The 24,570-nt window shown below is 46.6% G+C and overlaps 1 protein-coding gene across 8 annotated transcripts in view; it reads right to left on the bottom strand.

The window, feature by feature from the left end:
• Window positions 1-24,570, bottom strand: part of LOC112823825 (AGBL carboxypeptidase 4) — a 1,550,619-nt gene that overhangs the window by 236,038 nt on the left and 1,290,011 nt on the right. For 2 of the 8 annotated variants that reach the window (XM_073896780.1, XM_073896779.1), the window contains exon 1: window positions 6,563-6,965. The exons of 1 other annotated variant lie outside the window; for it this stretch is intronic. In XM_073896780.1, coding sequence (XP_073752881.1) covers window positions 6,563-6,788 — 226 coding nt within the window. In that variant the 5' untranslated portion in view covers window positions 6,789-6,965. Of the gene's footprint in view, window positions 1-4,476; window positions 5,003-6,562; window positions 6,966-24,570 lie in introns of those variants that run through there. 5 more of the 8 variants (XM_073896785.1, XM_025871567.2, XM_073896786.1 and 2 more) reach the window with 5 other exon arrangements.

The raw sequence follows: 24,570 nt of genomic DNA, 5'->3' as shown, positions 1-24,570 counted from the left end.
AACCAAAAGCTCAGAGGAAGAAGTAGTTGTATGTAGTTAAGAGAAACAAAAACAGGCCTAGATCTGGGATCCAAAGACCTCTTTCTTAGCTTGATTTTCCAGACACCCATCTGCCCTGGTTATCACTCGATTCTCCATCCATCTCTGGCTGTTCATCCCAGTCACCTTTTTTGGGCTCTTCCTCTTCAGCTGTGCCCTTCAAAGCTGATGTTCTGAACAGTTCTGCCTTGCATGATTCTTCACTCTGCACCCTCTCCCCCTGTGACCTCACCACTCCTGTGGCTAATGACTTCCACATTGGGATCTTCAGCCCAATTTGAGAGTGCTGTCCTGAACCTTGACCACGTGCCTAACTGCTCCCCTGGAGCATCCACCCAGATGTCCCATGGGCCCCTAAGATTCAATTTGTCTCAAGCTAAACTCATCGTCTCCTCTTCCAACCAACTGCTCTTATAGCGCTCCCCACGGAGGGAGGAGAGGCCAGATCACCACATCATTATCAGCACAACCAGGCAGTTGCCAAATTCCATGGATTCTCCTTTCTTAGTCCATCTCAGACCCACCACGACCACTGCCACCTTAGTTTAGGTGTCACGCTTTCGGAATGAACTGACCCACACTTCTCCACAAGCCCACTGCCGGGCACCTACAGTTCCTGCTCGACAGCTGTTTGAATAGCTCACTTCTCCCAGGTCAAACAAGTAGCCCTACCTCACGGGGATGTAGACAGAATACATAGAAATTCCTAGCACTGAACCTGGAACCTGGTGAGTACTTCATATATATTTAGTAAATGAGTGCTAGAAAGCAAAAAACAATGCCCATTCCTCCTGCATTTCCCTCCAGCATATGGCTGCCCACCTCGTATAACTCAATACCCACAAAAATTAAATAAATCAGAGAACACCTCCTCAGGGCATGTACCCTTTTCTGGTAAGCATTTTAAAATGAAGAGTACACACATCTCTCTTGAAGGAGCTTATAAGACAAAGCAGGTAGGCACAGTGGAGAATTAATCTTGGAGTCCAAGATCTAAACATGAACTCCACTTTTCTGGTATGTTTTCAAAAATAAAAACTAGTGTGGGGGCGCCTGGGTGGCTCAGTTGGTTGGGCGACTGCCTTCGGCTCAGGTCATGATCCTGGCGTCCCTGGATTGAGTCCCGCATCAGGCTCCCTGTTCAGCGAGGAGCCTGCTTCTCCCTCTAACCCTCCCCCCTCTCATGTACTCTCTCTCTCTCTCTCTCTCATTCTCGCTCTCTCAAATAAATAAATCTTTAAAAAAAAAAACAACTAGTGTGTTCTTGAAAAACAGAACACCACACAAAAGAGTATGACCTCAGCTTGCCTAGGGCAATTTTTTCTTTCATCCTGTGAACCAGAACTCTGAAGTACTCTGTAGCACATACCATTTCGTTGTAACGAATATGTGGTTCTTGAATAAGACAAATCACATCAGACTGAGCCTTCAATGGTTAACATTTCAGTGGAATCTGCAACAGATGACAGCAGGCAAGTTCCAATCTTTGCTCCAATGTGTATTAGCAGAACACGTCAAAACCTAAATTAAAAGTTTTCACTCGCTTTAAAAAAAAAAATCCTTTTGTTGGCAGTCTCCCACTGATGACATGCAACAATCTTTGCATATGAAATCGGCTAGTCCCCTGCTTCGCTGCTAACTTTGTAGAAGTTCCAAAGCATTTCTGGAGCAAGTGATCTATTTGGACCGACAATGCCAAGCTGGGACCTGAGCCCTGGATGAGCTAAAATTACCAAAGCAAGAAGAACGTGGCTTTGGAAGCTATTTCCCCCAAGTGTGGGGTTTTTCTAGTCAAGGGAGTGATAAAGAATGTTGACTTTTTCCAGATGAACAACGTTGAATGAAACCTCAAAATCCCACTGCAGGTTTCTGCTCTGAAAAACAAGTTGCTGCTACAGAGGTTCCTGTCCTTCCCTACTTCCGCTCCCCAAACAGAATAAATGCACCTGTCTTCTCGAAGTTCATGAGTTCAGCACAGGCTGGCTGGTGTGGACCATGTGCTGGGCACTGTGGATGCACAGACAAGGAAGGCAGGGCCCTGTTCTGGAGGAGATCACTGGCTGCTAAGGAAGACAGGCACATTCGTGACTAACCGAAGCAAGACACAAAATGCTAAGATCCATAAGCAAGGGACAAGCAGAGCAAAGGGAGAACTCTGAGGAGGAAGAGTCCCTCTGGGGGCAGAGGGTAGGACAGGGAACACCCTTGAGGCGGGGGGGGGGGGCTCCCAGTGTATTTTGTCCCCTCTAGCTTGCTGGACCACAAATATGTCACATGTTAGCTTTCCCCACTGGAAGGCATGGGCAGAGGCCCCAAGTCAGGCAATGATTAATCCATCTTGCTTGGTTGAAAAGAGTGTCTGCGGGTGTGTTGTCAAGATGGCATGAAATACCACAGGTCTAGGGAAAGTGGGAACGGTGGGAGAAGGTGGGGAAGTAAGGTGGGGCTGAGGCCACTACAAATGTCAGGCAGAGAAGCTGAAGTTTAATTCAGTAGGCAGCAGGGAGCTACAGAAGGTTCTAAGGAGAGAGGTGAATTGACCCAAGACTGTGTTTTAGATTATTCGGACAGCAACTTCAAAAAGAGGCTGGAGACAGGGTGAGAATTCGGGGACCCCTGCACTGGTTGAGACAGACAGCAGCTGCTACAGGCCCGAATGCAGGCAGTACTAATGGTGCTGGAAAGGAAAAGACTTAGCAGAGAATCTGCACAGCCCACCTAGAATCGGCCCCTTCTCTGCCCCCACCTATGCCCCTCCCCCACCAGTGGCCGGTTTCTACCTCCAGACTTAGGACTCTAGTCTAAGACGACATATTCCCTGAGGATGATGCCCCTTTCTTCTTCATCACTCTGCCCCTGACAAAAACCTATACTTTGCAGGGCCTGAAAAGTAAACTCGTCCGCCCTGGGTCGTGCTGTCATTTCAAAGCCAGTACCCCCGAAGTCCTGGTGTACTGGGGCCTTCGCTTACAACAGCACCGGGCCTGGCATATAGGAAGTTGTAAGGGGGCATTTGACAACAAAAGGCATTTAGCACACCCAAATAATAATAACATAGCACAGATGCTTGGATAGAATGACATGGTATTGTAAGACTCTGAGCCTAGAGAGCCAGTGTTTGCCCCGTAGAAACCACCAGATTCAATACCAAGAGCCCCAGTAGCAGGCCGGACTGCAGTGAGATAACAGTGAGCTCTCCACATGGGTGGCTCTCATTTTCAGATCGTGTTTGGCAAATAAAGGAGAATGAGCAAAGAGAGACCGAAGGTAAACCAAGTCTTGAGCTATGTGGTTCCTCTATGGAGGATGGGAGCTCCTTGGAGATTTCCTCGTAAAGTGACAACTGAAGGCGGAGAGGGCAAGGCGTGTGTGCTCTGTAGCAGGGATGCTGGTAAGACAGGAAAAGGAAGAGCAGAACGGGCTTGAAAACTCAGAAATGAAAACTGTCCACTGGCTTGAAAACTTGCCTTGAGCTCCAAGCTTCATGGTCATTTCTCCCATTTGCTTTCACTCCTTGCATGCATGCCTTGTGGCTGATGGGAAAATCAGCTACTTTACAAAGGAGAGTGCCAAGTGGGGCCTGTGTTCCGAGGCTAGCTCTGCCACAGGCCAGACTCTGAGCCTCAGTGTCCTCATCTATAAAACGGAAATAATATCAACAGCGATCTCTACCAAGAGAGTCTCAGGGAGGACTAGCAGGGACAATGCACAGGCACATAGCAAACCTATCAATAAAGGTGGGTTTGTTTCTTTTTCCCTTGGACTGAAATCGCCATTTGTTGAGAGGAGGGTGATACCATAGGGTCTGACACACATGAAACCATGGCATAAGCCACCAAAGGCTGGAAAAATGCAACGTCCCACAACAGCTGGCTTTGACATTTCCTGGATTCAAGAAGAGGTACACTTGAAGACAGCTCTGGGTGGGCCTGGGCAAATACTCAGTAAAGTAACACACTTCTCACCCACAGCCAGGAAGTAGCCCGAAAACTGCCCCTTGAACCCATGCTGTTGGTGCCAGAGAGGGAGCAACTACTCGTGGCTAATTCATAAACACAAAGCCATCTCTGCCTCCCCCTGGAGAGCTCACCTCCTCCCATTTGGTGCCACAACACAGTGGTATTTATAGCTGGGAGATGTCAGAAGACTAGCTCTTTAAGAGGAAGTCACTGAGAGCGATTCTCAGTGCCGCCACATTCAAGTCAAGACGGAGTTTCAAGCCACACAGGACAGTTCTCGCCGGGTAAATGAATCCCGAAACCCACCCTGGCCCTTCCAGCCAGAGCTGCAGCTCCAATTTAAAAATTAACCAGCTGATTGGAATTTGAAATGTGGTCTAGCCAACCTCACGTTGGGTTTTGTTGTTTTTTTCTTTTTTTTCCCTGTCTCCTCCCAAAAAAGAAGTGAAGAGGTGGGGGAGAGCGTTTTTCAACTCACTTCGCTCAAACTGGCGCCATGGCTCTTCTCTGGATCTGCTCTGCCAATTTCCAGATGTTGCCTAGATCTTTTTGTGTTGTTGTTTTTAATAACCACAGAGATTTATCAACATTCCAACTCGTAGGATGACTAGTCTATAGATTCAAGATCCATGGTTCTCAGACCAAGAACTCCATGTCTTACTTATGAGGACTTTCATCGATTTTTAAATTCAGAGTCAGCGAGGGCTGCCTCCGCCTCACAGCCTCTCTGCGGTGCTTGAAGAGCCAAGCAGTGTTTATGTTTGCTGAATGAATAAATGGATGAATGAACAATCTCCAAGAGAGGAAAACAGTCATTACACACCAAGTCACATACATACCACTGACTCCTTCTGACATACATGGCTTCCCCTCTCCTGAGGCCCTTCCAGATCTAGGAGTATAATACAATCATCAAGAAGCACACTCTTCTTCTAGCCCAAGCGAAGCTGAGGTTACAACCTAGTTACGACTTCCTCAGGCCTATACTCTTGGGGAATAATCACCTAGTCCCTTCCCTCAGGTAATTAAAAGCAAGCAAACAAACAAAATAAAACCTAATCAGCTACACAGGTTTCCCTTGTCTGCATACTTCTCCTCCTTCTGTTCTTCTGGACCCAGCTGTCACCAGGTATTGTGAATGGGTCTACACCACTGTACCCTAGGGCTTGTCAGAGGGGTGGTGAGGATGCAGTCTGACAAAAAGAACCTGCGGTGCCGGTGGGTTTTTAGTTCTTCTTCCACTCCTCAAGTGCAAACCCATTTTCCAGAGGCCACAGGAGGTGCTGGAAAGGAACTACAGTCATGGGTCAGAGCTCTAACCACTGCTCATTTGCCACGGGATCCTAGGCAGGTCACTTCTCGGTTTCAAGCCAGTTTCTCTATCTGCCACATTGAAATACGATAACATGCTGGCTTCATCTTTCAGGCTAAACGTGAGAAAGCAAAGGAAGCTGGAAAAATTGGGAAACGTCTTAAAACTACACCATCTTCATTCAGCTCCTAACCCTGGTCTTCCCTTCCAAGCAGAGAGCAGGCTGGCTGTCTCTGCCCATTCTGGGGTACCCTCACCCCTCAGCAGCAGCTCAAAGGCTGCTCCCCAAAACGGAAGTGATACTTTCTCCTTCCTCTCACGTCTGTACCCAAGTCTCCTACTACTAGCTGGGAAAGAGGGTCCACTGGCTTCTCTTTACAAAGGAAAGGGTGCCTCAATGTAGCAGAAAGAACTTGGCGTAGGAGGCTGAAGGGCTGGTTTCTTGTCCTATTACCAGCTGAACCTCAGTGTCCTCATCTGACAAAATGGGGATGAGACCACCTGCCTCGCCTATGTGTCAGGGCCCTGAGAAAGCAGGAACGGGAGGTCTGCTCTTATCCTGACCAGAAACTCTTTCCTTGCCCTCAGCTCTCACTCAGAGAGCCTTCTGGGAGATTCAGAAGGGGTGTGGAGGCTGAGGGATGCTGAGTGCCACTACCTCTTTACCTCTGACACCTCGCCAGGAAGGGGCAAGAGAGTGGCACCCAGTGATCAAGGCCTCCTCATCCTGTCCAGTGATGACCCGGATGGGACAGGGATGCCAGGGCTTCCTTCTGTAAAGAGGGACTCACCCCTCGAAGAGTCTGACAATATCCACCCCGCCTCCTCAGGTCCAGGAGGCACCAAGGGCCTTAAAGGAAGAGAGACAGAGAAACTTAAGGAGACAGAAGGAGCAGAGAGGGTAAGGACCAACGAGGAGGTGAGAGACACAGAAAAGAGTGCAAAGGAGGGGCGAGAAAAGAAAAGTGACGGGGCCAGGAGAACAGACAGAAACAGAAAGAGGACGACAGACAGATAAAGAGCGATGGAGACAGACTGACAGCGCGGGAGTGTCGGGGAGGCGGGGAAGACAAAGGGGACCATCCGGTGTTTTTAACTGGTCTGGCCTTTTCGAGACACCCCATCCCCACAAGAAAAGCCTAGGGGGCGGGAGGAGGAGGCCGGAGCGAGCAGAGGCTCCCCCCGGCCCCCCCCGCCCTGGGTCCCTGCCCCCGCGCGGGGTCCCGCTGTCCCTCCCGGCCCGCTCGCTCACCTGCCAGCGCCAGGATCTGGGCCTTGTGGAGCAGCAGCGCGCCCCAGTCGCGGGGGGCGCGCGGGGGGCTCTCGGGCCCGGCGCCCAGCTCCTCCGGGCCCCGGTACACGGCGTACACCTTCTGGTTGTCAAAATCCAGCCGCGAGCGGGGGCTGAAGTCGCGCACGCACGACACTGGCAGCGCGTAGCAGACGTTGTCCTCCAGGAACCGCACAAAGGCGTACATGGTGGGCGCCGGGGGCGGGCCCCGGTCGGGCCGGTCAGCCCGCGGGGCGGGCGCGGAGGTGGGGACCCGGCGGGGGGCGCGAGCCGCGCGGCCGGGCCGGGGGGCGGGGGCGGCTCCCCGGGACCCGGGCTCCCCCCACTGTTATTGTTCCTGAAAGCACCGCTCTGCCAATCGGCTGCTCTCGCCTGGGCGCGGAAAAGAAGGGGGGGGAAGGGGGCGGGGGGCGGGTGAGGGGGTTTGGAAGCGCACCGCCACTCGCAAAGTCAGACCCGAGCAATCACAGCCGGAGCGGGATTCGCGTAGGGAGAGGAAAAGGGCAGGGAGATTGAATTGCAATAATAATAATAACAATAGCGTTGCGGTAGAAGGAAAAATGCATTGACTAAAAGTCGCTCTGCGTGCGGGTAGTATTATACTGCTTCAACAATCGCGCTGCAAAACAAACTGAATCGCAACAAAACTGCATTGCAAAGGAGAGAAGAGTGTGAGAGAAAGAACGCAGGGCCTGGGGGGGGGGCGGGGGCGGGGCGGAGGGCAATCTTGTTGGGATCCCTAAGTGTAAACTTGCACTTGCAAGCGAGCAGAATTTTGGAGTGTTTCAAATAATTGTAGCCACTCCTCTTAGCTCCCTTAGTTCGCGTATCTTTTTTTTTTTTTTGCAAAACTACCAGCTCCTGCTAAGGGGAGGGTCAGTCAGCCAGAAACGTTCCCCCAGAGCTGCCAAACTAGTTCTGACCAGAACTGGGGCTTATCTGGGATTTCCAGTCGGACCAGCTGGCTGGGGGTGGGGGTGTGGGGATGTGGGTGGAGGGTTAGTCGAGGGCAGCTTTCAGCGGAGGGAGCAGGGGGACGCCCCTCTGCCCTGTAGTCTTCCTCCACTGAAGCACCTCTCCATCGCATGCCTTTCTTTGAGCTGGGACCAGTTGGAACGAAGCAGGGAGTGGAGGGGTGCTCTAAGGGAGGCAACCCCAGGACTAGCTGGGCATTTTGGAGCACCTTGAGTTCAGGAATGGGACTCCGTGGAATACCAGTCTTTGCTCTGTCCCCAGTATCATAGGCAGAAGAGAGCCTGGAGGGGCTTGGGTGCCCCCAGACAAGCCACGAACAACTAAAAAGGGGCTGACAGGAACCACATCCCGCATCAGTGGGGGCCAGCACTCTCACACTGATGCCCCCGAGGGGGTGGGCTTTTATATCAAGTATGGCTACTTATATCCCCAATTCTCAGCCCCGGGCCTGGCACTTGGTAGGGACTCAAATTTTGGGTGAAGAATAATAATAAATAGAAATCCGCATTCATCCAGCTGTCCAGTAATTCAGTCTTGTATTCAAGCAACTGAACATAGTTTGGGTAAGCACTATATGCCACACTCTGGCTAGGCGCTAGTTGCAGAGGGATGAACAGGAGGGACAAAACACCTAGATTCCTTGCAGTGTTAGATAATGTTATCAGAAATTGAGTCTCGGTTTTGGATACCTATGCCAAATTAGGTTACTAAATGAGTAACACCTTCCCTGGCCTCGAGACCCTTATGGTCCTATCCAGGAGGATTAAAAATGTGTGAGTGAGTAATTATGTTATAGTGAGAAAAGTGTTCTCATAGAGGAATGCTTGTTGGAGGTGGCAGACTTAATTAAATGTTATATTTAAGAAAAAAAATTCATTTAAATGAACTCAAGCTGTAAGAAAAAACAAAATAAATGCACCAAAATGTTGTTTCATAGTAGTGGTGAGTGATTTTGTTTTCCTTTGTGTTTTACAGTCATATGTTTATATTTAACTATTTTCCACAATAAGCAGGTATTACTTTATGATCAGAAAGTCTTACATACTATTTTTTAAAAAGCACTCTACTCGCATTTCAGATCAGCTACACTAATGATGAAGTCAATAAACCAAAACCCGCAAATTATTTCATTGTGATTTGGGGATAATGTTATACAGGCGAACCCCATTAACACACATCTCCCCGATCCAAATGCACAGGTCAGATTAAGTTCCCATAAGCCAGTGATATATATGTGCTTGTAGCCAGATATGACCACGAGTTTCCTGATGCAGATGTTGGTCTGGCGTTGCCCCACACACTTGTGGAAAAAAAGAGGTGCCACACTGAGTTGTTCCAGAAGATTTACCTTCATGATTATGATTTCTTTGGACTGATCTTAAATGATTTTTTATCTTAAGAATACATTCCTATGGTGGTCAAGGGGAAGTAATGTGTAGCAAGACTTCTGATAATTCACAAGATGGATCATGCAGAGTTGGCCATATTTAATGAAATTCCATGAAGCTCCAAACTGTATTTGCAAAATGATTTCAAGTAGTACCATGGCCAACGTCCTCCACCATCTAAATGAAGGTGACCCGCGAGTACACCATCAGTCTCATCTTTCTTTTTTTTTTTTTTTAAAGATTTTATTTATTTATTTGAGAGAGAGAATGAGATAGAGAGCATGAGAGGAGGGAGGGTCAGAAGGAGACCCTGCTCCCACTGAGCAGGGAGCCCGATGCGGGACTCGATCCCGGGACTCCAGGATCATGACCTGAGCCGAAGGCAGTCGCTTAATCAACTGAGCCACCCAGGCGCCCCAGTCTCATCTTTCTTACCACCTTCCTGGACGTAGTACATGCCAGACACATTAAACTATTTGACATTTCCCAAGGTAGCATGCTTTATCAGATCCCAAGCCTTTATGCTTCTGCTGTCTTTCTGGGAAGTTCTTCCTCCCAGAGAGCATGTTGACATCAACTTCCCCTGAAGACCAGCGCCAATGTCACCTCCTTTGTGAAGCCTTTCCCAACCACCTGCACTCCTCAAGCACAGGTGGTCTCTGTCTCCTATTTTGTGCCAGTACCTTTTATCTTCCCTCATTAGAATGAGCTCCTTGAGAAGGGACAAAAATGCTGAGTGACCTCAGCATCGCAGGTTCCTAGCATATTTAAATGCTTATAAAACAATCGTGTTAAAGAAAGACCCAGAGAGCATGAATAGCAGACCTCCTGCACGTCTTTTCTGAAGATCTGCCCCTTTTTCCCCGAGTTGTAGCCGAATCCCGCTCTGTCTCATTCCCAGTGACCAAAGGGCAGGCACTGGTTCCGCTCCTTGTGCGACAGATTTGTGAATGTTATTAAATATCACTGTACCCTCAGTTCAAACAAATTCCCCAACCAAGTCAATGTAAATAATTCTCATAAGGAGGTAGTTCCATGTCCCAAGAACCCAGCATGAAGAAAAGAACCAACTGACATGGGTGCCAGCAGAGTAAACACAGACTCAAATACATTTTGCATGTAGGTGCACAGATTCTAGAGAAGAACCACAGGTACGGGGTGCTCACAGAGACACCGCTGGACAGCCTGAAGGCAACAGAAAGACCCTGTGTTTCTGCTTCCCATGTGACCCGCACAGTCTTTAAACCAGCTCCATGGAGAACCTACTAGGTACTTCTTCTGCCCTAATGAAAATGGAGTCAAACTACCTCTTTGACTTAGAGGCGGTAGCCTGGGGCTTTACACATACCAGAAACCCAAGACGTGCTGATTCGTTGCTTAGCAAGCTGATTCGTTGCAAGCAAAGACAGTTCAAAAGTACAGATTTCAAACTTAAAGAGGTGGTTAAAATGCTTCAGCTAAATCGCGGGTGAATTCCCTCTTCAATATCCCTATCCCTAATGGCCATCCAGATGCCTCTTACACAATTCTAATGTCAGGGAGTTTACCTCCACCCCTTAACTTTTGGACACTACTGACTAAGAGAAAGGTCCTTCTTACTTACACGGAGGCAGAACCTTTCACCTTGTAGCTGTCATACTACATACATGTCAGCTCTTCAAATATGGGAAACTTGGGATCCTGTCTCCTTAGGATCTTATCTGTCTTCTGCTCAGACATCTTCACTTTCTTCACCCATCTCTCCTCATATGACCTGGTTTCAGTGATGATAATTGTGATATCTACTTTTCCTCCGAAGGTTACTATAACCCGTGCATGCCAAGCACCATGTATACGTCTCAATTAATTTCATGCCAAACCCTTGAAGTGGGTATGATTAACCCCATGACAGAGTTGGGAAAACGGAGACTTAGAGCAAAGCAGTTTGGCTCTGGCAGCCCTGGAGACTGGCAGTCCCATTTGCATTAGAGACAGTTTGCTCTGGAACCAGTGTGGGGGAAAGACTGGAAGGGAGGCAATACTGGGGAGTGGGAGGCCTCTGATGAGGCTGGATGTCCCGTGCCTGCCCCTCCCCAACTCCCTCATCCTGGGGCCAAATGTACTTTGCCTTTCGTCCAAGTCATTTTAAAGGAGCAGAAGATGTACACATCTGGGGCAGCTTTGCAACCGCGTCTCCGTTGTGCCTTCCTGTTGTATTTTGCAGAGTCTTGGGTTAATGTCAAGCTCCTTCAGTTTAGCCAGCTGAAGCATGTTCAGTGGCAGCAGCAGGCCTTATGTTTCATATTACTGCATGGAATTCTCAGTGTACTTTGCAAAACTATTTTAAGGAGACCTGGGTTCTGTGAATTTTAAAAGCCATCGGAGCGTGTCTTTTCAACCTCTCCACTAATGATTGACCACATTTTTTTTCATGATTTTGCTTTTTCTATTTTCCTGGGATATTTAATTTGACTTTTAAAGTCTCGGCTTTACAATTCCCACTCCTGCCCCCCAGAAAAGTAACTTGCTGGGCTGTGATCTCAGGGCCACTGTCTTCTCAGGTAGACTCAAAGAAGTGGATAGGTATCCAGGAGGCTCTGGACCTGCTGGGAGGCCCATGGTGGGCACTGTCTTGAATTGGGGAATGTCACCCCAAAGCAGGGGTATCAAGCCAGTGCGTCCACATGAACTCCTGATCGTGAAGTCTGGCTGGATCTGGTTGTGGGTTTGGGGCCAGGGAAGAGAGTGGCAATAGAGAGGGGGAAGGAAGGAAAGAGAGGAGTTGCTGCTGAGGACAAACTCAAAAGCCAATGAACACTGCCTACAGTTAGAAGGAATGCCAATTTGCCATGTAGGTGACCTCTTGGAGGGCCGAAGGAGTATGGGCTTTGGAATCAGCCTGGGGGTTAAATCCTGACTTTGCCCCATCTTTGCTGTGACTTTGGGCAAGACAGTTCACCTCCATGAGGCTCAGATTATTTTTTTTTTTAATTCCCAGATTATTCTAACATCAGACAAGGTTGAGTACTTCTGAGTTGGAAAATTTTAAGGTGACATGCCAGTCACATAGGAATTGCTCAAGTGGTAGATCTTATTTTCAGGGAAAATGTCCAGGGCTCTGAAATATGTATGCAACCTCTCTGAGGAACAGTAATTTCTTCATCTGAAAAATGACATACCAATGTGAAAACAAGGCAGGGTATTATAGTCTTAGGCCCTAGATCCAAATCCTGGCCAATAAGTAAGGCCTATCCTCACTGTGTGTGGTCATGGACACGTTTCTGAATCTCTCCAAGCCTCATTTTTTTCCAAGAGAATATTAATACTGCTTCATAGGGTTGTTATGAGGATTAAATGAGATATGTAGATGTAAATGTCTATGTAAAATGCTTGGCACAGTGCCCAACACATACTGAGTGTTCAATAAATGATAGTTGCTCTTATTGTCATGAGTGTTACTATATTTATTATCAGAGCTTTTATCCCTGTGCTGAGAGTCAGGTGCCCAGTAGATATTTCCTGTATCAGATTGAATATAATGAGTTGAACAATGCTGGTAATTACCCAGTGAGTGCCCTTTCCACCAGAGCCTGTCGGCCCAGTCGACCACCACAGAAGCTCCGATCTCACACGTTCGAGTCTCCGAGGCTAGGGGCCTTGCCCACATTTGCAGCACACACTTCCAAGAGATTGTGTTTGGAGCCACGCATACTTCCAAACTGACTTTGTGAAGTATTTTCTTAGAATAAATAAAAATGTGTGTGCGTTATATAAAATGTAAAATGCGGAAGCATTTATAGCAATTGAAAGCCTTGTGAGTTTGCATCTTGGCTTGATGTTCAGATCTAGCAGCTAATGGTCAAGTTCAACCACTTAGATCTCAGCTATCTTATGACCTCATGTGGGTCACACACAGGAGCTGGTCACACAGACGACTTGAATCCTGGCATTTTACTCCAGGAGTATATACTCCACATAAGCAGCACTAAGCAAACAGATTCCCAACGGTCAAAGACCAAAAGAAGTTTATGAATAGAAGAGATTGTCACAAGGGAACAATATTTGAATTGGTTTTGAAAAAGAAACAAAAAAGTTGGCTTACCTTGGAAGGATGCAACTTGCCTCGATGGGTTTCAGTTAGGGGCCCATTAGTTTTAGAAGCTGCCTCTGGTTTTGCTTATCAGATTAACTCATTCTGTTATTTTTCAGCTGAAATGTCACTTCCCCAGGAAAGTCCTCCCTGACTTGTTCCTCCCATCGCCCTCCACAGACTGGCTCAGGTCCCTTTTACCTATTTTCACAGCCCCTTGTATTTTTCTTTGTGGGGTTTACTGTAGTATGCAATATATATTTATTCTATTATTGTCTGTCTCTGCCAGTAGACCAAAAGCTCCACTAGAGAAGAGACACGATCTGTTTTTTTCACTGTTGTATCCTAGCACCTAGCCTGGCCCATGGGAGACCCTAAACAAATACTTGGTGCATAAGTGCAAGTCTGAAACATAGACCCTGGAGGAGAGGAAAGCCGCCAAAGGTGAGGAAGGAGACGTGTTCCCAAGGGCTTTATTCTGTCCTTCTGAATCTCACCTTTCCTCTGTGAGTGTGTCTCTGTTTCTGGGCCCCTGCCATGTCTGGCTCCCAAGTGTGGTCCAAAAAACCATAAAAGTGCCTTTTGTAGTTTTCTTTTAGTGCCACTAGATAGGCTGACATTTTCAAGAGGTTGTCTCTAAATATAAAGAGAAAACAAAATGGGAATAATTACAGAAAAATGCACCTAGTGGAAAAATGGTCAAGTTGACAATCACACACACTTGACACAGGCTAATAGCAATACTAATATAATGGTATCGGGAACCTCACTGGCATAGTCCATGTGCCTCCTTGGAAACAAGATGGTGATTCTGCTTTATCCTACAAGGCTAGACTTCCTTCATACCCCGCTGTTGGCTGAAGTCACTGACTGTCTAACCCCCTACTCAGGGTGATCACTGCTGCATCCTAGTCTTCTGATGATTCCAACATTATTTGGGAGGAAATGGGGCAACCTTCCTTCAAAGACCGTATGCTAGTTCCCTGGTTACCATCTCTGTTCATCTTGAGCCCCCCATGGCTCAGAATGTCTGCCCTTCAGAGGTCCTCATGGGGTCAGAGTGTAGCCCACATTGTCATTCACTCTTAGGCTTCTGTTTGGTAACCCTGGGCTGCCATTCTGGTCAGAAGCATAAAAGAGAACATTGTTTTAGAAAGTTAACTCATCTCCAAAGCACACAGCAAATCATGAACAACTCTTTTTCTTAAGAATGTCTCCTAACCAGACCATGAATTCGGTTATAAAATCAGAGGAAAGGAATGAAAATGGAACTAACATCTATTGATTTCCATGATAGGCGCTGTCCTGGTTGCTTTGCATTTTAACTCCTTTCATCTTTTCAAAATGACCCATAAGGTTGATAATATTATTATCTCTGTTTTTCTGAGGAGGAAATTAAGTCTTAAAGAGGTGATAGAAGTTGTTTACAGTCACTTGGAGAAGGCTTGAACCTCAGTTTCTTCATGCAAAGCTTGGGTTTCAGGGCACATTTTGATGTAGGCCTTGCCTCAGAGTTTCCTGAGGTAACAGGAGCTAAAGTGCCTGTGGAGCTTAATCCCCTTTTCCGAGGGGCTTGAATCTCCACTTAGAAATCTGAGAACGGGGCCTTATGGGAAAGTCCAACTATCATTCCAAGCATCCCTAACTTGAGTAGCTAATGATTATTCACGAAATCATCTGTGAATACTGGTAATTTGATTACAATGTCTGGGGCTTCTTAAATCATGGCCTCCTCACTCCAGAGACCCTGAATTTCTCAAGTATTCTGAGTTTTCTAACTGTTCAAGCAGATTCCTACACTATGTTTGAAGGAGTTTGAACCTCCTGGGAATCCCCTGTTACTTCATGGTCTAGGTGGAGGCTCCTCTGAGCCAGGAGAAAAGAGGATCAAAGAGCTCTGGTCAGAGATATCTCTGGCTGAAGAAGTGTCACCTTGCCCAAACCCATTCTTACCCTGCTGTTGTTTGGAGTAAGAATAAAGATAGGAATTACAGCAGTGAACCTTTGTGGAATGCTTCCCTCATGCCAAGCTTTACATACATTTCTCGTTTAATCCTCAGAATAATCCTGGGTAGTAGGTACAATTAGATAGGCTCATTTTTAAAGTTAGGGAAACTGAAGTATAAGGATGTTAGGTAACTTGCCCAAGGTCACACAGAAGTAAATGGGGGAGCCAGGCTTTATGACTCAGGTTGCTTGACTCTAGAGCCCTAACCACAGACTTCCACTCCAATTCTGGCTCCCCCTGAGTCTGACTCTTGCCTCAGTGAGGGTGCTCTGTGCCCTTCTAGCTAGCATGGGAAGATAGATGATGGAGTATCCATACTCAAAGGGTCACCTGATGGTTTTCTAGGGATGTCCAGACCACCTTGATTGGTCCAGGTGAGACCCTGGCTGGCACTATCTCAAAAAGGACCCTGGACTTCATTGATATTTTCATTCTATGTTGTTGTGGGTGGGAGTATACTAGATTCAATCCACGGTATAAAGAAGGCTTTCCTTTATTTACTCAAAACCAGTTTCTTTACTTAGTAGCACAATAAGGTCACCTACTATGCTAACCAGAAGAAAAAAAGTCATTGACTTCTGAGCTTTTATATTATGATGGAAAAATGGCTTATGGATACAATATACAACACATTTTCTGTTGACAGTTCTTTATCATATATTCCTTTTGTGCTGGAGTTAGGTGAGTTGGAGTGCAGAATATCAAAATCCTACCTTTTTTACCATCAGGCATGCCCTTATTATCATGGGGAAAAAACGGCAAGAAGAGAGGAAGAAACGATAATCCATTAAGGGAGAGACATTTTTTCTAAAACATGGAACGGAGAGGAGCAAGACACACAGAGGCTTATGAGACTCTAGATGAATTGGTTAGGGAGACATTTAACTCAGCTGGTAGGCACAGTAGGCCACGCCAGGACCCCACCTCCACCCTGTTGACACGTCCTGCCACACTGCTGGGCCATCACATGGTTTCTGATCACTAAGCTCCACTCCTGGCTCTGGGACCCATTCTGGAGAGGTAACATGGCCCAGAAGAAATGAGGAGGCAATAATAAAAGTAAAAAGTGCACAGGGTTGGAACTCAGGTTTGGGTTCAATTAATAATCTATCGCCAAGGTACTTTGGGACCTCAGGCAAATGTCTGACTCTCTGGGTTTTCCACTGTCAAACAGAGTTGTATAAGGCTGTCACAGGCTCTAACAGCCTACGCATGTCAAGTGCCGGGCAGGCACAATGCCTCATCCATGGTAGGTTCCCCAAACTATCAGCTGTCTTTTCATTCCCCTCTTCTGAGACAGTCTCTATTGACTTTTCCTTTTAGGAGGTCACAGGGTAATGACGAGAATGGATCCCCAGAAGCCAGCTATTTTTGGATGAAGGAACATACCCCCCTCTCCCCTCGAAGACTGGGCAGTATTACTGCAGAGATGCCACCCACCATCCATCCCTTCCTGGCCCACACTGGGGCAGTATGCCTTCTTTCAAAGCTGGGACCTTAGTGAGATCTGTACTTTTATGAAGTTTTGGGACTTCAGCTGAGCTTGGGGTTTTATTGTCTGCTTTTAAAATTATGTTCAGATTTTGTATATTTAAAACACGACTTTGGAATTGTGAAACGCAGTGTTCTCAATCATAAAAAAGGATGAATTATGTTATGCCTTTCTGTTCCCATTTCTGGGTTCTTTTTTTGTCTTCTTGTATGAATTTTTCTGTGATGCCCTGCCTTATGTCTTAACTCATCTGGGATACTTGCTGTGAAAATTTGGGCAAGATTCTTAACTCCTGTAAAACCGCTTTATTCATTCATTCATTCATTCATTCATTCATTCACTAATGAACTACTTGTTGAAGACTTATATACCAGAAACTTTGCTTAATACTTGGTATACAGTAGGGATGCATGGGTGGCTCAGTCATTAAGCGTCTGCCTTCGGCTCAGGTCATGATCCCAGGGTCCTGGGATCGAGCCCCGCATCGGGCTCCCTGCTCAGTGGGGAGCCTGCTTCTCCCTCTCCCACGCCCCCTGCTTGTGTTCCCTCTCTCGCTGTGTCTCTCTCTGTCAAATAAATAAATAAAATCTTTAAAAATACCTGGGATACAGTAGAGAAGCAGACAGACTGAGCTTTGTCTATAAAATGGGAAACTAAATTACCTATTAGGACTGTTAAAAGGAGTGAATGAGATAATATATGTAAAAGAGAGGAAGAGGCAAAGAAAAGGACTGAACTTTATTGAGCTCCCTACTCTGTCCCCAGTAATGCTACATGCTTCACCTACAATCCCCATAATAACCTTGGAAAACAATTCTTATCCTCTTTTTACAGACACGTCAACTGAGGTTCAGAAAGGAAAAGTGAGGGCCCAAATCACACCCTGGATTCAAACCTGGTATGAAGTTCACTCTGCTATGTTGCCTCCAGTGGTCCCTGGGCCCTGATATACTACTTGCCGTTCAATAGGTATGGCAATCCCCATCACCAGCTCCATGCAGAATGTGAGGGTTTGTACCCCTCTTCCTGCTAGCTGATACATCTGATGGCGCCAATTGTGGTTTGGGTAGAGTAAATCCTGTTCCCTAGTTCCTTAGGGAACAAGACATATACATTACAAATTCAAATTTTCCATTAGAATATGCAAACAGTCATCAACAACTCCAAGTCACCAGAGGAAGAACTCTGGTCCTCTGGCAGCCAGACTCATCAGCTTAGGAGACAGATGGGACACGGACTCTTGGCAAGAGGAACATTCTTTTTCCCAAGCCAACCCATTTCTGCTGCTATGACCTTTAAAGATGAAGTGCTCAAAACTCTATCCCTCCGACTCTTACCGCTCCCCAGGTGGAGGCAGGCTTCAACTGCACAGACAGCAAGGTGCGTTTTTCCGCTTGAGATGCTCAATGTCCATGGAAAAAAGACTCTGCCAGGAAATGTTCACTTAGGGGCTGCACACTTTCAAGAGGCAGAAAGCAGAGTAGGAAATGAAATCATTGTGCTTACACTTGGCAAAGAGGCTGCAAAACTGCCCCTAGCTAAGAAAGTTGGACCTCTGCACCCTTCTCTCTTCCATCTCTCTGTTTGGACGGGTCACAGCAAAAGCACACAATGGAGGAGCCAGCAGAGGAGCCAGATAAGCTCTGTCCGCATGGCCTTAACTTTTTGACCAAATACTTAATCTTTGGTATTAAGAAAAGGAAGGGCCATGCCAGAGAGCGCTTGTTGCCACTGAGAAAACTTGTGAGGGTTATCAGAACGAAAAGACAGACACAGAAGAAACAGAGCAGAGCTTTGCATGCAAAAAAGGGAAGAGAAAAAAAAATCTTTTTCCTTGGCATGGAGAAATTTCATCCTGAAGGTTCTTTTTTTTTTTTTTTTCTTTTCTTGGCAATGTAATAAACACCTTAAAATAGAGTTATAAAACGGAAACAGATTCTATAGAAGCAGGAAACCAAGAATAGTGACTTCAGAGAACTTATAGCCCAAAGCTCTCATTCTAGAAATGATGAAACTGAGGATAGAAGGACAATGGGTACCCAAAGCCCAAGAATTGTCTTTGACCAACTCATTCCTGGAACCCAAGTCCTGGTGGGCCTTTCCTTTGCCCTATGTTCCCATGCTTTCTCTTGATTACAGGGGACAGGCTTAAGTGGAAGGTGATCTTATCTGTGCCCATGGCATCAGCTTACCTAGTCCTAGAGAAACATAATTCATCATTTTCAAGGTTTTGCCTCAAGAAGAAGCCTCTCCTGGGTGGGGAAGACATGGTGAGGAAACCTCCCAACTCTCTCCCTTTACATGTCAGCTTGCCCTGAAGTGTCTCTCCGGTCCTGCTGCCCTTCCCATGCTGCCCCCTCTGTACCATATTCTATTCCCACACCCCCACCAAGGGCTGCTGTGGATTCTCTAACACACTGTCCAAAGCATGATCCCAACCCGTTTTAGGGGGTTGCCCTCAGCCTAGCGGAGGCAGTGTTCACTCCCAATTAGAAGCTTAACTGAAACCAGGATGAAAGAAGAGGCAGCAGAACGTAGCAGAGTGATCTGAGCTTTGAAATCAGACAAACCTGAGTTCAAATCCCAGCTGCACAGTGCATTAGCTGTACAGACCTGAGCAAGTCCGTTGAGTTCTCTGAAGTTTGGTTTCCTGACCTGTAAGGCTGGGCGACTTACCCCTAGGACTAGGATATTTGGTACAACTAAATGAGAGAGCAAACAGAAAGCATTAACCCAGATCTTTGTACACAGTGGGCACTGGTGTATACAAAGCATTAAGAACATCTGACTTGGAAAGCACAGGTTTATAGTCACTCACTCAAAAAATATTTCCTGGGCCACCTTCTCTGTGCCAGACCTTGTGCCAAGTGCTGGGATGAAGACAAACAATAAATGGTCCTTCCCCTGCAGGAAATAATTTTTTCCTGGGTGCTGTGGGTTGAACTGTATCCCTCCCAAAGGCTATGTTAAAGTCCAAAACCCGAGTATCTGTGGAAATAGGGTGTCTGTAGAGGTAATCAAGTTAAGATGAGACCATTAGGGTGGGCCCTAATCCAATATGACTGCTAACCTTGTAAGAAGATACAAGTGTCCCGTGAAGACAGAGATGCACAGGGATAAGGCCACATGCCTGCAGAGGCAGAGATGGGAGTGATGCAGCTGTAAGCAAAGGGATGCCAAGACTGATGGCCACCACCAGAAGCTAGGAAGAAGCGAAGAAAGAGGGAGCCTGGCTCTGCTGACACCTCGCTTTTGGACTTCTGGCCTTCAGAAGAGTGAGGGAATAAGTTTCTGTTGTTTTAAGCCGCCCAGTTTGTGGTACTTTTTTTTTTTCCCCCCCAGCAGCCCTAGGAAACCAATATACTTGGGGACATATGCAAGGGAACAAATGCAGTAATTATGACAGAAGTGGAATAACATGGATTGAGTTCATTGAGCTGAGCCTGGTACATTTATTCAATTATGGAATCTTGGTCAAACCAGGAAGATTCAGTGAGGCTCAGTGTTCATGGAGGTCTGTGTAAGTGGAGGCAGTTTGTCCAGGAGATGGACAGTCTGTGTCTGCTTGAGGAAGCCAGGGAAAACTTCCCAGAAAGGAAAGTGAGAGCTGGTACCTGAAGGATGGCCAGAAGCTCAGCAGGTACGGGGTTAGGGAGAGGGGACACCATTTGTGCTAGAGAGCCCAGTGTGTGCAGAAGCAGAAAAGTGTGATCTGGTTTTAGAATTTGGGGGAAACTACAAATCTGTCATCACTGCGAGAGCTCTGTGCTGATATTGATCTGCCTTCCAGACTTTCTTCTCCACCCCGATATCCCACAGACACCTCTTACACAAAATGTTCCAAATTGAACGAGACCCTGCTTTCTCTCCCTACCCATATCTCTTCCTGCCTGTTCTCCTGCCTGCCCTGATTTGGTGAATGGCCCGCCACCTGCCCGTCCAGCCTAGCTAGAGGTCTCAGGGTGCCTGCGTACTCCACTCTTGGAAGTTGACTTCCTTTTCGTCTCTGATTTACACCATCATTTCTGAGCTTTACTATCTCTGGTTCTAATGGATTCTCACTTGGCACGAGCTCCCAACTCTCCAGCTGTGTCTCTCGGCCATATTCCTTCCAGCCAAGTCTCTCTGCCAGATAATTAATGATCTGTAAACAAATGCTTAATTGCACCAGGGGAGCACATATTTAAAGAAACTTTGTGATAAAGCAAAGAATCCTTTTTATAACATGAAGAACATTTCTCTCACAAATTCTCCCCCACCCTCGACTTATCATTTAGTCTGCATTTTTGTCTCATGTATGAAATCTAAACCTCTTTTACAGCAGAATCCATAAAACAAAAGAACAAAAACCTGCTCAAGGGACAGATGGTATCATCCTGAGGTGCAGACGTGTCAGGTGCTTCCTTCCTGAGACACTCTTTTCTTTAGACTTGGCCCTTAGACTCAAGACTTGGGCATTTGCTAAGAGAAAAGAAATTTTGGCTCCTGGCAAGCAGGCAAAAAAAAAAAAAAAAAAAAAAAGTGGATTTATTAAGAGTCTAACATATGCCTGCCTCTTTTATTTATGTTCTCTCATTTTCTTCTTCACAACACCCCCATGAACTGCTATCCATTGTATAAATAAGAAAGTGAAGCACCTTGCCCAAGTTAGTGGCAGCTAGTCGGGGGGAATGGCTGAGATTGAAGGGGGAGCCTGGACTCGATGTAATGAGATTATTGTCTCTCGGCACATCCTCTCAAGCTGCTTGAGTTATCTAGTCAGCCATATTGCCTTTTCAGAGTGGATACGAAGTCCTGAGTCAGAGAGTATGCCTTCTGCCCAGACATGGTGATTCCCCAAGTGGGTAGGTACCCCGAGCCTGGTGGGCAAGAAGCCGCAGTGGAAACTTTTCCATTTGCTGCTGCGTGGGGGCTCTACCCTCCTGCTGGGAGTCAGTGTTGGGCAGCTGCTGTGGGAAGGCCAATCCAGCCACATAGGCCCTTCAGAGAGGAAGCACCTTGGCTTAGATCTGAAATTGAGCCTCCTCTAGGGAGTTTGAAAAGGTGGTTTTTGTGCAGTTCTTAATGGCCCAGCTGTTCCTGAAAGAGGAAGCACAGCAACATTTTTAGAATAGTTAGTGGGGTGCGACAGAACCCAGGGACTGTACCCACAGAAACTCTCCCCCCTTCAGAAAGTGTTGCTTCTGAAAATACTTGGTGTTCACGGAGCAAGCACCTGCCCCAGGCCAGGTCCTGTGCTCTGTCCTGGATCTTCAACCTCTCCCTCTTGGAGGGTCCCTTCCTCTATGTGCTTACACATGCTCAAGTCTGTCCCAACCTCAGAACATGACAACAGCCACCTCAGAGCCCTCACTCATCTCTGCCTCACCTTTGGTTATTTCCTCTCTCCTTTTCTTTACAAGCAGAACTTTCTGAAAGAAAGTGCAGTTTACACTTATTATCAGCATTCACTCACCTCCTGTTCACTCCTCAATTCTGACCTTTGCTTCTACTGGTTAGAAGCTCTCCAAAGTTACCAATGATCTACTGAGTTCAAGGACACATTCCTTCATCTAGTCTCAGCAGCGTTCACACTGTTAACCTGGCCTTCTTCCAGAGATGTTTTCTCCCTTTGACTTCAGTAGTCTTGATTTCCTTCTTACCTCTTTAATAATCCTCAGTCATCATGGTAGGCTCCTCCTCTTTGACCCACATCTTAGATGTCAGTCTCTCTCAGAATTCTGGCCTTCTTATTATGTATGCTCACACACTTAGTGCAGACTTCTCTCCTAAGCTCCCAACACGTGTGCATACAGCTACTTACTAGCCACCTAGCCTTGGAGAACTGAATGGCATCTCAAATATTCCAAAGCCATCTCGGCAAACCTTTCTCCCAAGCCCACTTCTTCCCAGATGTTCTGCATTTTAGTAAGGAAGACCATCATCCACCACAACCAGGTTAAAAACTGGAGTCCTTCTTGATTCCTCCTGTCTTCTCACCTCTCAATCATCAAATCCTATTGATTCTGACCCCATAAATATCTCCCAAATCTTCCTATGTCCTTTCTCATCCACTACATTCTAGTTTAATTTTTTTCTGCTCTTAATCTTACCCCTTCCCAATGCATTCTCCAAACCATTGTGATCTTGCCCAAATGCCAATCTGATCCTGCCATGGCTTGAATAAAACGTTTCAAAGGCCTCTCATCTATCTCCACACAAAGTCCCACATGATTTTAATCCTGTAAGTCTGTCCTCTACCAACTCTCTGGGTACAGCTTAGGCTATATATTCCTCCATTCTCTGCTGCAACCAAACTGGTCGCCACCTGGTTCTCCTCCTTCTTCTTCTTAACTTTTCATTTTGAGATCATTGCAGATTCATATACAGTTGTAAAAAATAATTCAGAGAGATCTTATGAGCTCTTCACCCAGTTTCCCCCAAGGGTGACATCTTGTATACTATAGTACAATATCACACCCGGAATTGACATTGCTACAATCCATTCACCTTATGCGTATTTTACCACTTTTACATGTACTCATCTGTGTGTGTGTGTGTGTGTGTGTGTGTATTTAGATATTCAGTACCATGCAATTTTAGCACATGTGTAGATTCATGTGACCACCACTGCAGTGAAGATATAGAACACATCCAACAGGAGGCTCAAACTAGCCTTCATGTGGTTCCTTCATTGAGCCAACTTTCTTTTACTTCCAGGTCTTCACACAAGCTGTTCCCCTGATATCCTTCATTTGGTCAATTATTAGTTATCTTTCAGGTCTCAACTTAAATATCAATTCCTCAAAAAGACTTTCTCTGATCACACACTTGGTTAGGACACTCACTCTCTGTTCCATTAGTACCCTGTACTCCTTCTCTCCCATCATAGCACCTATGTTCTTATCACTTGAGAGTTAGGAACCTGCATGAGGGCAGAGGTTGTGTGTACCTAGTTCACGTCTGTATCTCTGCTACTGAGCACAGTACCTGCAACAAGATCATTCCTCAATTAAAATGGACAGGGATAAGAAATTCATGAAAACTGACGAGTCGGGGGGAGCTCCCTCCCTCAAGGAGCTCTTAGTCATGAACCAGGCAACTCCAATAAGCAAATCAGTGCTGTCTTACAGTGAAGCAGTGAAGGTTGTGGGGATCCGGAGTATGTGTTTTCCTTCCAGCTTCTAGGTATATAGAATCGGGCACCCAGGACCAGAAGTCCTCAAATACATGTGCCCAGAACCCTTTAGCACAGTTTGGCAGGTCAGCTAAGTGGAGCAGTCACTGTGGTAATAAGCCCAGAGGCCTGATTTCAAAGACCTCCACTGGACAATTTTCTCAGCCTTATAACCATAGATGGAGTAGCAATCATGGTCACAGACTGAGTCCTGATGTTAGCCACAGGATGAGCCCTGATCTTGGCACAGATCCTGACACTAGCCAACCATGTGATAAATATAGCATCTTCCATAAGAACAGGTGAGGCACACAGGTAATGGCAAACTTTCAGGGCAAACACACTCTGACACAAGGAAGGCAGAATCCAAAGTGTATGTCCTGCTAGGGGTCACTGGCATAAACATCCATTTCATACCCTAAGAAGAGAAATAGAATTATTGAGTCCTGCAGCATTCAAGCTGGAAGAGCCCTTGAAGGCATTATGCCCCTTCACATCACCTTTTACAGCACATGGAATGGGGGTTGAGCTCATTGTATATAGGAGTACAGATGTTAACAGTTCCCAACTAGCTTTAGACGCAAAAGCCTTTGTTCTCATTCCCAAGTCTTCTCTAGTTAATTTTACCAAATCATAACCGACCTGTGACTCAGAAACATCAAACTGAAGATTTCACCTGGCCTCTAGCTAGCCCTCTCCAATATACTCTCCCCCATCAGCCTGAGTGATCCATTTAAAGCACAAAGCAGGCCAGGTTACTCTCTGGCCTGAAACCTTTCAGTAGCCTCCCATCACCTTCAGGATGGAGTCCAGGTTCCTTAGTCTCCAGACTGAGCACAGCCATGCTTCCCTCCAGCCTTCTGTCTGGCCTCTCCTCACAC

This window comes from Callorhinus ursinus, unplaced genomic scaffold (assembly GCF_003265705.2).
Source record: "Callorhinus ursinus isolate GAN/ISIS: 27379988/994484 unplaced genomic scaffold, GSC_fseal_2.0 scaffold9, whole genome shotgun sequence".
NCBI lineage: Eukaryota > Metazoa > Chordata > Mammalia > Carnivora > Otariidae > Callorhinus > Callorhinus ursinus.
This window is presented reverse-complemented; position numbering and strand designations above follow the sequence as displayed.